Below are 16,571 nucleotides of genomic sequence, written 5' to 3'. Positions count from 1 at the left end.
CTTCAACATGTGTGTTTCAAAGTTTGATTTCCTTGGTTTGGAATCCTTCCAGTTCCTTTGGTGGTGTTAATATATGTAATTGAATGTCATGTTAGTGTGACTGATAATGTAATGGATCTGAAAACAGAAGGAAATATATGACTAGGAGATATTTAATTTAAAAAGTTGATGGCATCACCTGTTTACAAAAAATGAAATCTCCAAAGCAAAATGTTAGGTGTTTTCTTTAGCATATATCAATTGATTTCCCTTTTGCTGTGATAGATCCTATACAGATTACAAAAACATGGCGGATTCCTTCAATATAGATGTCTTTTGGAAAATAATCACAGAAATGCATCCTATTAAATAAGTTATATACAAAAATTTGACACATTTATAAGTGATTGAAGAAATTTAGTACATCCTTTTCTAATCAGACACTCCTAGGGATGGATGAGGACTTGGGTATAGAACTGCACAGGGGGAGAACTGTCTTGATGACCTTTGGAAATGGCTATAATATTTTTAATGACCCCAATTCTTTTCTGAAACAAAAGTTTTTAATATCATTGTTCAGCCAGTGAAGCAAAATTGTGGGTCAACCAAAGAACCCTGGAATCCTTTTTGAGTGGTTCCAGGATGTGACAGTTTGTGGAGAGCTAAGTATCATCTGCTGTTTCCACTCCCAATCTATACTTGACCAAGGGTGAGGAGAGTATGAAAGTTCAGTGTTTCTTGACATATTCATGGTTGCCTGACAAGGAACTTACCTATGATGGTAAGTGCTATAAGACAGCCTAGGACTAGATAGACATTTTTTATATGAAGGTTTTATGAGAAAAAAAAAGGAATAGAGACTTTCTTGGTTATTAGTTTAAGGAGTGGAAACAAAAAAAATCAAGAAATGTGCCAATTGTCTAGCATGGTCCAGGAGACTTTTTTTTTTTTAGGATTTTGTTTTTTCAAGGCAAATGGGGTTAAGTGGCTTGCCCAAAGCTACACAGCTAGGTAATTATTAAGTGTCTGAGGCCGGATCTGAACCCAGGTACTCCTGACTCCAGGGCTTGTGCTCGTGTACTGCGCCACCTAGCTACCCCCCCCCCCCCCGAGACTTTCAGTTGAAGAATCAAAAGCCTAACAAAAGTGCTTCTGGGTTTTTTTTTCCTCTGTGATTCTACATGTGAAATGCTAACTTGGATTCATTTGAGGAGGAGAGAATAAACTTGTCACATACAAAGATAATAACAAGGAGATTAAGAACTTTGTATATTGCTTAGAGATTAAAAAATGTGTGTGTGCTTGTTTAGATTCTGTGACAAACAATCTTCATGTTCCTCAGGGTGAAAGATAACACAAAGTGAGAAAATTCAAAGAAAAAAAATCATATCATATGCAGAATAAGAAAGAGGTATAGAGCCAGACATTATGGAAAGTGATTTTGACCTTGCTGCAGATTTATCTTCTAAAGTAGTTCCCAAATATAGTTTTGGATATTGCTCCCAGGTATTCTGGATACCATGTATCTAAATGTAGCATTATATCGCATTACCATTTTTTGTTTGTTATATCACACTCACTTAATATTAAGGTTGTATTTAATTAAAACTCAGGGTTTTTTTGGATTGAATTATTCTTTAGCTATTCCCTCTACATATTATGTACTTATATAATTGATTTTTTTAATCCAAAGGTAAGACCAATTATTTATTTCTATTAATTTCTTCTTATTAGATTCAAACCATTATTCTAGTCCCTTTATACCTCTTTGGTACCCACTGTCATTCATCCTGTTTATGTGCTCTCAGTTTTGTGTCGTTGTAAGCTTAGTACCATGTATACCTTCATCCAGTATATTAGTTCACTAGTTTAGGACTAAGGACGAAATTGACTATAGAGTACTACATTAGAGACATCCTTCCAAATTGTCAGAAAGCTGTTACTTAATATTTTCTGATTTTATCATTTAACCAATAATTAACACTTTGCTATCAAATAGTACCTATCTCTCAATATTGCCCAGACAGCAAGAAAGACATTATCAAATAGTTTGCAGAAATCAAAATTTGATAACTATAGCTTTCACTTTGATCTCTAATAACCCATGACATAATTCTGCCCATGAATAGCCTATTTGATGAAAGCATCCTATTTTTTGGTGATCATTTTAACAAACCACCCCTTTAATAATGTAATGGAGCTTGGCATGCAGTTCCTTAGTAATAAATAGAGATCAAGTGCCAAAAGGTAGGAGGAACCAAGGACAAAAGCAGGTTACACATGCCTTCTCCTGGCTACCTCCCTTTGATCCTCACCACTGACTTTATAAGATTAGGTTCCTGTGTTTCTGGGAGTGAATGCAGGTTTATATATAGCTCTCTCTCTGGTTTTTATTTCCTCTTCCATTTATTAACAGGGTGGCTGCTTGTATGTTACTTTACTTTTGCCCCCAAATTCTCCCAGCACCAAGCACTAAATGAATCTATTATATTCATTCTCTATCAAATCTACACAAAGACAGCCACTAAAATAGAAATCAAGAAGTTATATAGATTTGTGTAGGTGATAGAATAGACAAGAGTAAATGGAATGTTCAGGGGAGTGAGATATAATCTCAGCTCCACCTAATACAGAACCATTGAAGAATTCTGCTCTTAATATTCTCTTGGAGTACAGGCTGTGGTCAGTCAGGGAAAGGTTAGAGCTGTTTTTCCCATATGCCTATGACTCTGGAGACGCCCATTCAAAGTTCAAATCTTGCTCTTGTCTTCTTTCTCTTTACTAATCAAGTTTCATGTCTCTCATATGTACATGGACAGCATCAGCTCAATGGTCTCTTTAGACAATCAGGAGTCAGATCTCTCTAAACTTAGCCAGTCCTTCAGCAAACTACCCAAGTCCACCTGGATTTTACAAATGTATTTTAGAAATTTTCCAGGAATTGAAATGAGGATTACTGATGACAAGTTATAGATTGTGAAATACAGCCTCTTTCTTCTTTTCTGAAAATCAGGAATATTTTTGCCTTTCATTAGTCCTACTATACTTCCCTATTTCTCCAATATTTTTGAAAGATCACTGACATAAATTTTCATACATGGTCAGTGTGGAAATTTGTTTGTTTACCTATGCAGAGTTGTTACAATTTGTTTTTTTATTTTGTGGAGGAAGTAGGAAGAAAATGGACTAATAATAGACTGCTGGGGGAAAAAGAAAAAGCATTTTTTAAATGAAAAGGAGAGAAAGAAAATGGCATGGGAGAAGTGGGGTGGCTAACAGTTTCTCTTTTTATAGTGAAATTTTATTTTTCCAGTTACATGCAAAGGTAGTTTTCTACATTCATCCATTTGCCAGTTTATGAGTTCCACATTTTTCCAACCCCCCTCCTTTTCCATGGTGGTGAAGAATCTGGTAAAAGTTTTACATGTACAATCATGTTTAATATATTTCCATATTAGTCATATTGTAAATGAGGAATTAGAACTAAGGGGAAAGAAAAAAACATGAAAGAAAGGAAAAACATAAAAGAAGAACTTTTTTAAAGATGAACATATTATGCTTTGCTCTGCATTCAGACTCCATAATTTTTTTTATGGATGTGAATGGCATTGTCCATAACAGATCGCTCACTATTGTCCTTGATCTCAGAATTGGTGATATGAACAGCATCCATCATTGTTGATCATTTCACAATATTCTGAGTTTATCTTGAAGGGGAAAAAAATTCTGAGGTTTTAGAGAATTTTAAGCTTAATAAGTAAAAGTCAACAAATAGACATGGTAGCCAAGAAAGGTAATGTAATTTGGGACAGAATTAAAAGAAGCATAGTTTCAAGGAATGAGAAAATGGAGCAGCTCTGCTGTTTCTTGCCCTGGTATACCACATCTGGAGTATTGTGAACAGTTCTATCACTGTTTAGGAAAGACATTTGATAAATTGAACAGTGGCTGGAGGAGGGCAGTCAGAGTGTTCGAGTTTTGAGTTTAAGTCACATGAAGAAACTAGCAATGTTTAGGTTCAAGAAAAGATGTGGTGGAGGAGGTAGTGCTTAAAGCCATATTCAGCTACCTGAAAGGGTCTTCATATTTGTTTTATTGGATCTCAAAAAAGAACTTAAAGCAAATTATGGAAGTTTCAGACCTGTCCAGAAGTGGAATAGACCACCATAAGAAGTAATGATTTCCCTCTCATTGAGGGTCTTTAGTAAAAGATCATTTATCAGGTATGGTGATATTTGTCCTTCATTTTTGAAGACTTTGGGAATTAATACCTTGACATTCATATGAATTGGATTTGATCCAGGTGGATGCTGTATCTAGTCACTAGCCTCACTGTCCCCTCCAGAGTCATCTGGGTTCAGTGACCAGATATGAATCAGTAAAACTAGAGATGGCCCTGAATATGAGGCAATTGGGGTGACTTGCACAAGGTCATATAGCTAGTAAGATTCATGGCCTAAGGCCAGATTTGAAGTCAGTTCCTTCTGACTTCAGTGCCAGTGTTCTACCCAGATGGGCCTAGCTTTAGCTCAGGGTTCCTTTGATATTGCATTCAAGGTCTTCACCACTTTGACCCCTGGAAGGGTTCCAATCCTGAGGATGGTTTGAGACCTTGGGTGCTTCCCTGTCCTTTGAACCTCACAGGCCTAGGAAAAGAAAATGAAAGGAAGGGTGGAAGGAAGGAAGGAAGGAAGGAAGGAGAGAGAGGGAAGGAAGGAAATAGTTTCTGGAAAGATTGATGGTGTGTCTTATCAGGTATAAGTTGAGCTTGGTAGTCTTTGAGGCCCCTTCCAACTCTGAAATTCCAAGAATCTGTGGATTTTCTATGTGCTTATAATCTTTTATTGATGTTCATGAGTTGGTCACTTTAAGATTCTGAGATTTTTAAGAATCATATCTGGAAAGTGTCTTGAAAATAAACATTTCTTCGCAACGTGTAGCATTTTGATCTTGCTAATGACAGAAAAATGATGTCAATTTAAAGAAAAGAGAAATATTAATATTCTGTTTTATACCCTATATTTTAGCATTTGAGTCCTTATTAAAGTTTGTTCCTTAGCAGTAAGCATAGTAATTGTAAACTATCAAAATGTGACTAAGCTTTTTGGTTGTTTTAGCAAACTTCAAGCATAATAAGTAAAAGTCAACAATTATATATGGCAGCCAAGAAAAGTAATATAATTTAGGGCTGAATTAAGAAGTATAATAGGTTCACTCTTTAAAAACTTCTTTTATGTTTTTCCTTTCTTTCATGGTTTTTTCTTTTCCCTTATTAGTCTTGAAGAACCAAGTTGCTGAATCCTTCTGTTGTGGTATATATAGGACAAGATGGCCAGTGCTTCATATAGGATCCCCAAGGCAAGGGCATACCTTTATGGGATGCCAAGGTCTAGAATTTTAGATAGTTAGAGGAGGTCATATGAGCACTTAGTAGCTAAGGGACAGAAAGAAAGATTTAAAGATGCCAAGATCCTTTTTGAAATTGTGCCTATCCTAAATTCCTCTTAAAATCATTTATATGCTATTATAAATATGCTATTGTTGGTACACATGGATTGTTGATTCATTATCTATATGATATCAAGTACTTTGATATCAAGATCAATTTCAGCATCTTGGAGAGTGGCCTATTAAAACTAATTTTGTTGTCCCTACTTTTCTGAGTGCTGCATTATTACCTCAGGTTTGGAACAGGGAGACATAGTTTTACTATGTGGGGTATTTAGGTATTTACCTTTGAAGCACTTTGGGAGCAATTTGCCTTTGGGTTTTGAAACCATGGGGAAAATGATTTCCTGGTTCACTTTTGACATCTGCAAAAGCCAACCCCAAAGCCTCGGGTCAATTTAATATTTGGAAAAAGAATTTAGGGGACTGGGGTTGACCCCCAGGTTAGTTTTCACATTTGTTATAGGGAATCTGGTATCCCCCAATTGCTTTTCCCTTGAGGCTAGCTTAACTATATTTATTTTTTGCACTGGGTTAGTACCCTGATATGCTTCAAAAGATCTAAAACAAAGAAAGTTAAACCAATTTGAAGGGGAAAATGATCGACTTTTACTAAAGCAAAAAGTAATTTTAAAGACTCCAATCCCCACAAAGTCATTTTTCCTGTTGCTAAAAGTGCATTTAAGGCCCAGGGTGGCCTCAAAACTCATGTTTCCTAAATATAGACTGGCAGTCATACAACAGAGAGGAAACTGTTAGCCAGGTGAACATGTTGACATCATAGCCCAAAGAGGTAAGACATTGATTCCTCATTGATTCAACTCTTTTGAAAATGCAAATGGGACCACCCATGCAACCATTTCTTTCTTCAAGCTGATCCTTTTGTTAGCAGCTAGCATCACAGCAAGCATCAAGAAATTGAAACATACAATTAACTTGAAAATATTGGCATAAATCCAGTTTATATCAAATTAGATATCCAGTGTGTTTTGGAATCCTTTAAGAGAAAAGTTGGGCTACTGAATTCAAATGGCATTCATGATTTTAAATAATTGGGATGTATTATTTTACTTGGCTATTAAAAATAAGCCATCTCTAATACTGAATTTTTTTATTATGAAAGAATTATCAGTTTTTAAGTAATTTTAGTTACTCTTAGGTCATATTAAATACTTTCTAACTGGGTGGGATAGATTTTTGTTTTGTTTAGGGTGTGTTCTTAATCTTTGAATTTCATTTTTTAATGAATTCACTTGTATAAGCTGATATATCCTATTTTAAAACAAAAGTATGGAAAAAGATTTTTATAAGTGACAGTTAATGCCACGTTGAAGCAGAACTTGAAGCAATTTAGAGAGTTGGATGTTTGTTTTTTTTTTTACTTATTTTAGCTATAGTAAGTTCTCCTTTAATGCCTCATCATGGGATACAGATGATTTCAGGTTTGGTTTTGTTTTTTAGGTTTTTGCAAGGCAAATGGGGTTAAGTGGCTTGCCCAAGGCCACACAGTGAGGTAATTATTAAGTGTCTGAGGCTGGATTTGAACTCAGGTATTCCTGACTCCAGGGCCAGTGCTCTATCAAACTAGCCACCTGGATACAGATGATTTTGCATCCTCAAAGACTACCCCCATAGAGTGCAAGGTCTCCCAAATTCTACCCATGTTAGAACATCTCTCAGTAGAGTTCCAGTAGCATTGCTTTCTGAGGGCTAGCCCAGATTATTACTACTAGACTTGACACTATTAACCAATAATCAACAATTTATTAGGCACCTACTGTGTGCCAGGCCCTATACTAACCACTGGAGATACAAATGAAAAAAGATAATCCTTGCCCTCAAGGAGCTTACATTCTCCTGGGGTATATAACCTGGTCATAGATAAGTAAATGTAGAATGTGTACAAAATAAATATACAGTTGTAAAATTGAGGAAATTAAGAAAGGAAGTGACTTTGAGGGGCAGTAGTGGTTCCAAGAGATAGATTTGAAGAACAAGAGCCTTCCAAGCATGGGGAACAGCTTTTACAACTGCACAAAGGCAGGAGGAATGTTTGAGAAATGTCAAGAAGTCTAATTTGGCCATAGTATAGAATTTGTGGATAGGAATAAGACTGATAAAAGGAAGCAGAAGTAGATTATAAGGGGCTTTTAAATAACAAGCAGAAGAATTTCTATTTCTCCTAAATGCAATGAGGACTCACTGAAACTTTTGGGGCAGAGAAGTGACATAATAAGGAATAAGACACAAAACAATGAAAAATACAAAAGGATTTCAATCTTGTTTTAATCCCCTTTTTATTCTCTGGTGGTGACAGAGTGGTGGACAAATAAGCAGAAATCTCACAAATTTTAAGATTATTCATAAATATTAGCTCTTGATATTCTTAATCTTAAACCCTTGTCTAATGGCTGCATGAGAATAATTGTGAAGGAATTGAAACACATCAATCTTGATATTCTATAGAGATGAAACCAGAAATAAAGAAAGTTGTAACTAAATGGAAGGATCTTATAGGTTATTCATGGAGTTGAAAGAATTTATATTATTATTATTATATTATGCTCAAAGGGAACTAGAAAAATAATTTTATGGAAACTCTTGACCATGTTGCAGCACTTATGATCATCATTTTTGTAGTAATTTCATATCTATAAAAGTCCTTTTTTCAAAAAGAAAGAGTCACATACAAAATGCCAGAATAAGCATGAAGTTGATTACATTCTAACAGAAATTGATGTGTAAGATTTTTTTCAGGCACTTGTCATTGTATAGTAAAATCATTGATTTATTAGAATAAAATCAAATCTCAAATTTGAACAAAAAAATAAAAATGAGAGGATACAGATGGAAATGAAGCAATTCTAGCCTAACTGTTTAAATAAGTTGTTAAAGCATTAAATTTTGGGAAAATTATAAAATAATAGATATAAAAATTTTCTAAGGAATCTTAGCCAATATGAATCAGTCCCCATAACGAGTAGAACAAAAAATCCTAGATGCTATTTCAAGTCATCAAGTGTGTTCTCTTTTTGCCAAACAGGTAGATATGGCCACCAAAGGATAAAGTTTGGAAATACAGACTTAATTATAAAATCTTATGGTGAATTATGGTGGAAAATTATAAACAGTATCACCTCATTAAACTGAAAAGCAGTGGAAAAAAGTAAACATAGAAAACTTGACAAGAGACTTAAATATTTTGGGGATGATCTAGCCTAAACTGAATGGAGGACAATAAACAGGTGAAATTGGAAAAGATATGTCAAGATGTTTATGACAAATTTGTTTTTTCCATCAATGACAAGGGAATCACTACATTTAGATTTCATCATTATAATCTTTAATGTGCTATATAAAGAAGTACAAATTGCACTACAGAAAACAGGTGGAAAGGAGAACTGAGGAAACTAAATACACACAGAATTGCTAGAGGTGACAAAACTTTGAATGTGTGCAGGGATTGATTCAAGTTATCTGGAAAATAAGAGACCTCCAGATGACTGGGGGAGGGGGTGGGAATCACATTTTTTACTGAAAACAGTAATAAAGCACCAATAAATACCAAGATTTCTCATTTCTGTAAAATCTTTGTTAGAATAATTTACAAATATCAATGACATTGTTAATATTACTATCACTAGCATACTTCTGAAACATTACAGGAATTGAGCTGCAATACCGTACCATTCTTCTCGCCTCCAAATTCAGAGTGCTCCACCCACATCACTTTACTCATCATCCTCTGTGCATGCCACCATATTTCTGTTATCCCTGAGCTTGAAGTCCTTGGCTTTACCACCACCTCCACCTGTTAAATTCTGACCTGTCTTGAAAACCCAGTCCAAATGTTACCTTATCATAACACCTTCCCTTCTCTCTAGTTATCAAAAGATGTTCCCATATGAGTGTGTATCACAAAATGGATTACTATTAGAAGTTATAACCAAAAGACAATAAAGGTATGAAAGGAGGAAACAAGCTACCACCAGCTAGTAAGCACTATTAAATATATATCTTACATGCAAAGGAGGTAAGCTGGTTATGTAATAAGAATATGCAACAACATAGAGCCTAAGTAGAAACGGTATCTTCAAAAGGCTTAGAGAGTGAGAGAAAGGACTACATACAGTTCATTGTGGATAAATCATGGAGATTTATGGCAAAATATGGGCAAGAATTGCAAGAAGTTATAGAGAGGTTGCAGTCTATATCAGTAGATGTACATATATATATATATATATATGTATATATATATATTCCAATGAAATAATAGTTTGATAAAAAGTTTTATCATCAAAAATCATTTGATGGGGTGGCTAGGTAGTACAGTGGATAGAGCACCGGCCCTGAAGTCAGGAAGACTTGCAGACTCAAGACACTTAATAATTATCTAGCTGTGTAGCCTTGGGCAAGCCACTTAACCCCATTGCCTTGCAAAAAACTAAAAAAAAAATCATTTGATTTTCACAATTTATCTGTGAATATACAAATATATAAAATTATTGATGTAGGTACTAAAACAAATGAAATTCCTGAGATTACAAGTGATTTGCAAATGAGTAACTTTCTCTGAAAATTTTAAGATAGGCCAATTCCTTATCACTAGAGAAAGGTCTTAGCTTGCATCTGAAGTTGGTATAGATTCTTATTCATTGGATAATATGTTGCCTGCTTCATCAGACTATCAGAAAGCCCTTTGTGAAAGATGTCTTTCAGGCTTCTAGATACAAGAAGGTACATTTTCATACAACAGAGAGTCCATTTCATAACATAGCAGTGCAGTCACTTTGATGAAGGGAGGGGAAAGAAACAAGTATTAAGTATCTATTCTATCTGCTGAGCACTATTCTTAGCACTTTCTAAGTATTATCTTATTTGATCCTCACAACAACCATGGACAGTGTGTACTATTGTTATCCCTATTTTACAATTGAGGAAGCTGAGGCAGACAAATGTTAAAGTAAATTGTTAAAGTAAATTGTGGCTTTTGATTATGCCTATGTATGGAGGCTTTTCTGGAGAGACAGACAGAGACATTCAGTGTCAGACTACCATAGTTGGTTAATCTCAGTTGGTTATGCACACCTTTTCTTCATTATAGAAGAATTACAGAATTAGAACTGGAAAAAGTTGTCAAGTAAAGCCTCATTGGGGGGGGGGGGGGTTGCAAGGCAATGGGGTTAAGTGACTTTGCCCAAAATCCTTGTCCAGCTAGGTAATTAATAAGTGTCTGAGGCCAGATTTGCATTTAGATCCTCTGACTCCAGGGATGGTGCTCTATCCCATGAACCCCATCATTGCCTCAAATCTCATTTTAAAAATGAATATACTGAGACTCAGAACTTAAACAATTTGCCAAGGATCACACAGCTCATAAATTATTGAGATAGTATTCTAACTCAGATTATTTTTTTCCTAAATCCAGTACTATATCCACCACATTATGCTGATGGTTACATTATTGGGTTTGCCATGTTTTTTCACCAGTTTAACTTATACACCACTCTTTCAGCTTTTTGGTTCTATAGTGTCTTTGAATTTGTATCTTACTCCTTTATAGAAATTATAAAGTGGATCTTAATCCCAGTAGTTCATAGGATCTTTGGTTCATAGATTTTGAGCTGGAAGATACCTTATAGATCATTTAATCTAACCCTCTCAAACAGATGAGGTTTAGCAAGAAAGTATCATAAATTTCAGATTGGGTGGATAACTGTAAATCCTGAAATACCATAGTATCATAAGGATTACTCTAAAATGTTATACCCAAAGGACAGTAAAGAAAAATAAAATTGTAAAATGTTTCCTGTACTTTCTCAACTTCTTTGGATGTCTTTAATCACACCAGAGGTTTTTATCCCCTAAATCAGTGGGTCAGCTCACATATCCTGTGAGTAAATGCAAATGTTTCCTTTCTTCATTTGAAAACAAAACTGACAGGCCCCTTACTTATAAAGTAAGTTAAAACAAAAAAGAAAGAATAATATGAAACCTGAAGGAAGGTAGCAAGTAGAGCATTAGCTTACTGAAACAATTCAAATGGGGATAGGAAGTTGGTTTTAAATGGCTTAAAGGGGATTAGGGTCTTTAAGTTGGATAAAGAGTTTGGTGCTTTAGTTAGACACTGCATTGGCTTTTAAAAGATTACTTTCATATTTGACAAGAGTCCTAACTATTTGTAGTTTATAAAGCAAATAGACAATTTAAAAATATTATAGAAAACAAGGGGTTTTTTAAATCAAATTTTTGTTTATATGGAATTATCTGTTAGAGTTAACAGGCAAAATCTTGACATCTTCAGTTTCATAATATTACTGAGGATCTATCACCATGGAGAATCCAGCAGGGGTTGTTTAATGCACTTAATTGAGATTATCTGAGCTTCTGGTTTAAATTACTTTAGAGAAAATCTAGGTGCAAACTGTTTCTTTGAAAGATAAATATGTTTATCTTTCTAGAAATAAAGCTCAATTAAAATATTTTAAATTTCTTAATTACTTAGCGACATTAGGGCCTTTATAAATCATATTTTCTTATAGAGGGAAAAATATCACAAAAATAAAATTATTTTATATTTGTAATGTATATTAATGAAAACTAGTATTACTTTACTTTAAAATGAATTTTAGCCAAAAATATTCCTGTGATTTATTAGATAAAAGTAATATAGTTAGATAGTTTTTAAAATAGAATGACTTAGGTTGCTATGTATGGTAGAGATTATGAAAAAAAAATTTGAATTTGTCTCTTTCATTTTCAGTAAAATTAAGCCTGTAGTATAATGGATTAAGAATAATGTATTTATTATATGTGTTCTACTGTTAGAAAAATGGATAAAAGTTTAGTATTTTTGTTTACTTGTTTTTAATTTTCCCACATCAGCTTCTTGACCTTTTTATGGTTTGGGACTGGTCTACATACCTCGCTGACTATGGACAACCAGCTTCGAAATACCTTCGAGTAAATCCAAATACAGCTCTAACTCTTTTGGAAAAGTAAGTATGTATGCTGAAAACTTTTTGTTGAATAGTTTAACATCTTAGATTTGGTGCCAAAACCTGAAAAAAAGAATTGATTTATACTAAAAAAGGGAATATGTCTATCCTTCTTGCTCCAGTGCAAGTATGGTTATTTAAATATTTCTACTTATTTTGAGATCAACAGCAAATTAGCTAATCTTGTTGTCTAATCGGTGGTATGTTTAACAAGATATTAATCTTCATTAGAAATTGACATAGGAAACTAGTATAAGAATTGAAGATATTTGCAGAAAGGTTTTAAAACAGAATACAAAGATATTTGCCAGATAATGACACAGAAATTAGAATATTTTTCATCAGTGTTGTCAAATTCTTCTTCTTCTTCTTCTTCTTCTTCTTCTTCTTTTTTAAATTTTTGTAAGGCAATGGAGTTAAGTGGCTTGCCCAAGGCCACACAGCTAGGTAATTATTAAGTGTGGGCTGGTGCTCTATCCACTCACCTAGCTGCCCCAGTGTTGTCAAATTCTATTGTACCTATGGGCCTTCTTTTATGTGTCTAAAAATCAATGGTTTGAAATAACTGAGTTTGTATTGCATGAGAATATCTACACAGCACATTTTTTTCCAGTTTTTGTCACTACTTTCTCCTTAGGATAGTAATTGTCTTTTAGCTTGTTATTTCATTATTAGCTATCACCTTAAACATCATCAGTTTTGAGTTAAATTTTTAAATACCCTTATCCTCTCATAATTCAAAATTCTATGGTTAATTTGTGAAAAATAGAAAGGTCCATGTTTAAGGTAAAGTTGCTTCAATAACAAATTATAAGATATGCCACTAAAGCAAAAGTTTGTGGTTTTAAAATTTCTAATGTTATTTTTCCTTTCATCTTGTCTTGCTGTGAATGTGATTTGCAGAGTCCATAGAGGGTATGTATTTTAGCATACTTTATGGAGCTATTTTGGCATTGAATGAGTAAGCTTACATATTTTTTATAATAGCCATGACATTTAAAATGATTAATGTGGATGATGAATGGGTTTTCAAAAAAATGAAAAATATTTTTTGCAAGGAGCATGTGTTTTAAGCCTAAAACTTGGATCAGCATGAGAGTTTAAAGCATGTTTAGCAAGATAGTTAGTTTGTGACATTTTTGACTCAGCAGTGTTTAACTTGAGCTACAATAGAATTTAGTTGCCTTCTTTCATGAGAAGTTTTCCTATTTTCCAGGATAAAGGATACCAACAAAAAGAACAACATATTTGCTCAGTTCAGGAAGAATGATCGAGACAAGCAGAAGCTAATAGAGACAGTGGTGAGGCAGCTTCGAAGTTTAGTCAATGGTATGTCCCAGCATACATAAACATGACAGCACTTTTCCCTGTTGGTGCCAATTAACTAATCCTTCTACTTTATAAGCACTGATTGTGTTGTGGGCATTGTAGTTGGCTGATAACAGACATACTGTAAAAAAAAGGATGCTGATGTAGGCTTATACAAGAAGATTGTAATAACCGTCATTTGTATGTATTTTTAAAAAATTGAATACTATTTTATATATGGTCAGCAGTACCCTGATGACTTTTTTCATCATCAGGAAAAGTTATAACTATAAAATATGAAATCAGGTTAGTCAAATTGTACATGAAACAAATGAAATGTAAATATGTTTTTTAAATATATATATATATATATATATATATATATATATATATATATATATATAGTCCTTCTTGCAAGTGTTTTTCTCTAGTTACATTTGAGTAACCTGTTTTTTCATCAGTGCCTGGTTTCTAAATATAGTACTAGATAATGCCTGATAGTAAATTATTCATTGTCATTTTATGACTTCATTATATTTTCACCACTGTATGTTTTAAGATGACAAAACTTTCTAATTGGGCTGCTTTTAAGGAGGACTGGAAAAATCTTTAAAGGTACCTGAAACCAAACTGGATATTTACTCAGAGTAAGATTATATATTCTCTGTTCTACTTGGGTGATTTCCCTTAATAGTATTTGAATGTGAAAAATAATTGTTTGGACTCGTTAAAGTTGCATTTTTGTTTCTGTTCCTCAGGGTTAATCTTTCTAACTGTACTATTTATAGCCAATCTCACTCTAGGTTTTTTGGTAGAATTTAAAAGAAAGAATAAGAACTAACAATCTAATCTGCAGCCTCTGCTGGTATGAATATGTTTGCACATAAAATAGTCACCACTGTGATGTCAGCAATGTATTCTCCCTATGGGAACAGAAAAAGTACAAGCCAAATGAACTATGGAAAACAAAAAAAAGAATGTACATTTTTCCTCTCTATTTTATCCATGGTCCAAGATAAATCTTACCCCTATTTTTGAAAATTAGAATGTTTCTTGCATTTCTTATCATGCTATGTAATCTCCTTTGCATTTTTTCTGGATTTGTGCTTATAAGAAACTCATAATTGACTCTATAAAATGTATGTACAATCAATTTCTTGATTTTGTGATGAAATATTAAAAAATGTTGAACAGGTTGTTGAAAACTTCTTGTTGTTATTGCCGTTCACTGCTTCTGAAATAATTATATCAGTTGGTACTGAATTCAGGAAATGCCTTGTTTTTCTGATATCCAAAACTAATGCTCCCTTTCCAGTAGTTGTGGGAGGATGAAGTTGGGATCACTATCAAATAAAATGGGCTTTTGTTCTCATACTTATCTGCTATACTAAAGTATGCTGATGTATATACATACATACATACATACATACATATATATATATGAGAATTAATATGTTGGGAAATTCCTCCAAACAATAGAAAGCAATCTAAGGTGGGAAGTAGCAGGGAAAAGATGCCACTCAACACACTGATTTAAATTCTTTTTCTTCCCCCACCCAGAAATCCAAGGCTGAAGTTGAACACAGCTGTTTCTTGACTCTTAATGAATACCCCAGATACCTCTCTAGCCCTCAACCAGTATAGCAGCATAACAAACCTGCCCAAAATTTGAGACAGAAGGGCCCTGGATTTGGTTCAGAGCTGAGACTCAGGGCTGGTATGTCATTTATTGTTTACTGGCACAGTGTCATGAAACTTACTGACATATGATGGCATCTGATCCCTGCTATATAGTGAGTTGTGGGAATATCTAGAGCTCTTAAAGGCCCTCAAGAGTGAAGGCAGAAAATATTAGAATTTCTACTATTTGTTTAAGGGTAGACAGGATGGACAGCGTGGACAGAAGAAGCCATATATAGAATGAGAAGTCCTCTGATATCAAAGTATTCTGGGGCAATCACTGGGCAGCTACCAATGGAGGTCTCTGAAGAGCATCACTTTTCTTTCTTTAATTCCTCAATGATATCTTGAGGCACCAGTGTTCAGAGAAAAGCCCTGAGTGTGGAGCAGATGCACATCATCAGGACCCCAGGAGCAGACTCTTTTGGGGCAAGGGTTCCTACCTCCTAGTCACCTGTCCTAAAAAGAAAAGGAACCAAAAGAGAAGTGCCTGATCCCAGTTCCAGAGATGTTTTGAGCAGTATCTTAATAGTTTACATCCAAGACTCAGGATCAGGTCAGAGCTAGGTAGCTAATTGTGTTTGCCTGGAACTGGATTTGACTGAAGCTCCAAGAGACCTGGGAAGCTAGAGATTCTGTTCTTAGGGGAGAGCACTACCCGCCTCAACTCACATTGAGTGAATTATCAGGAGGGATCCAGAGTCAGAAAAGCTCCACCCAGTCAGGAAAGTCAAACTGCCAATCTGCTGTTCTTATTACCTGACTGCCCAGCCAGCCGCCTATGAGGCCCCTGCTCCGGAGCTGTCACAAAAGCCTTCTATGTATTTCTTCATCAATACATACACTCTTTTCCCTCCCTCCAATCAGTACACAATGCAAGCTCCTTAAATATGTATAAAGACGTCATCTGTGAAGGTGGATCGAATAGTAAGGAGGGATCCAGTCAGTCACTATAGTTAGCAGCTAAGAAAGGCTGAGAGGTATGTATTTATTTTCACTGATGGTGGGCAGCCGGTGAGTTTTCTCTTCTCTATTATCCCTTTGAGTCAGGTGAATTTCACCTGATGCTTTTTTTGGTCTTTGACTTTCATCTTGCAGATAATCATGCAACCTTTTTTGCAAGATTGAGGGGTTAGAGCAAGTTTGTGTGTGTGTGGG

The 16,571-nt window shown here is 34.6% G+C and overlaps 1 protein-coding gene across 4 annotated transcripts in view; it reads left to right on the top strand.

The window, feature by feature from the left end:
• Positions 1–14,085, top strand: part of EXOC6 (exocyst complex component 6) — a 218,378-nt gene extending 204,293 nt beyond the window's left edge. For 2 of the 4 annotated variants that reach the window (XM_074233356.1, XM_074233354.1), the window contains 2 exons: positions 12,313–12,425; positions 13,642–14,085. In XM_074233356.1, coding sequence (XP_074089457.1) covers positions 12,313–12,425; positions 13,642–13,774 — 246 coding nt within the window. In that variant the 3' untranslated portion in view covers positions 13,775–14,085. The remainder of the gene's footprint in view (positions 1–12,312; positions 12,426–13,641) is intronic. The other 2 variants (XM_074233355.1, XM_074233357.1) reach the window with 2 other exon arrangements.
• The last annotated feature ends 2,486 nt before the right edge of the window (positions 14,086–16,571 follow it).

Source organism: Macrotis lagotis, chromosome 4, assembly GCF_037893015.1.
Source record: "Macrotis lagotis isolate mMagLag1 chromosome 4, bilby.v1.9.chrom.fasta, whole genome shotgun sequence".
NCBI lineage: Eukaryota > Metazoa > Chordata > Mammalia > Peramelemorphia > Peramelidae > Macrotis > Macrotis lagotis.
The sequence above is the reverse complement of the archived record's forward strand: the minus strand, read 5'-3'. Positions and strand labels throughout refer to the sequence as shown.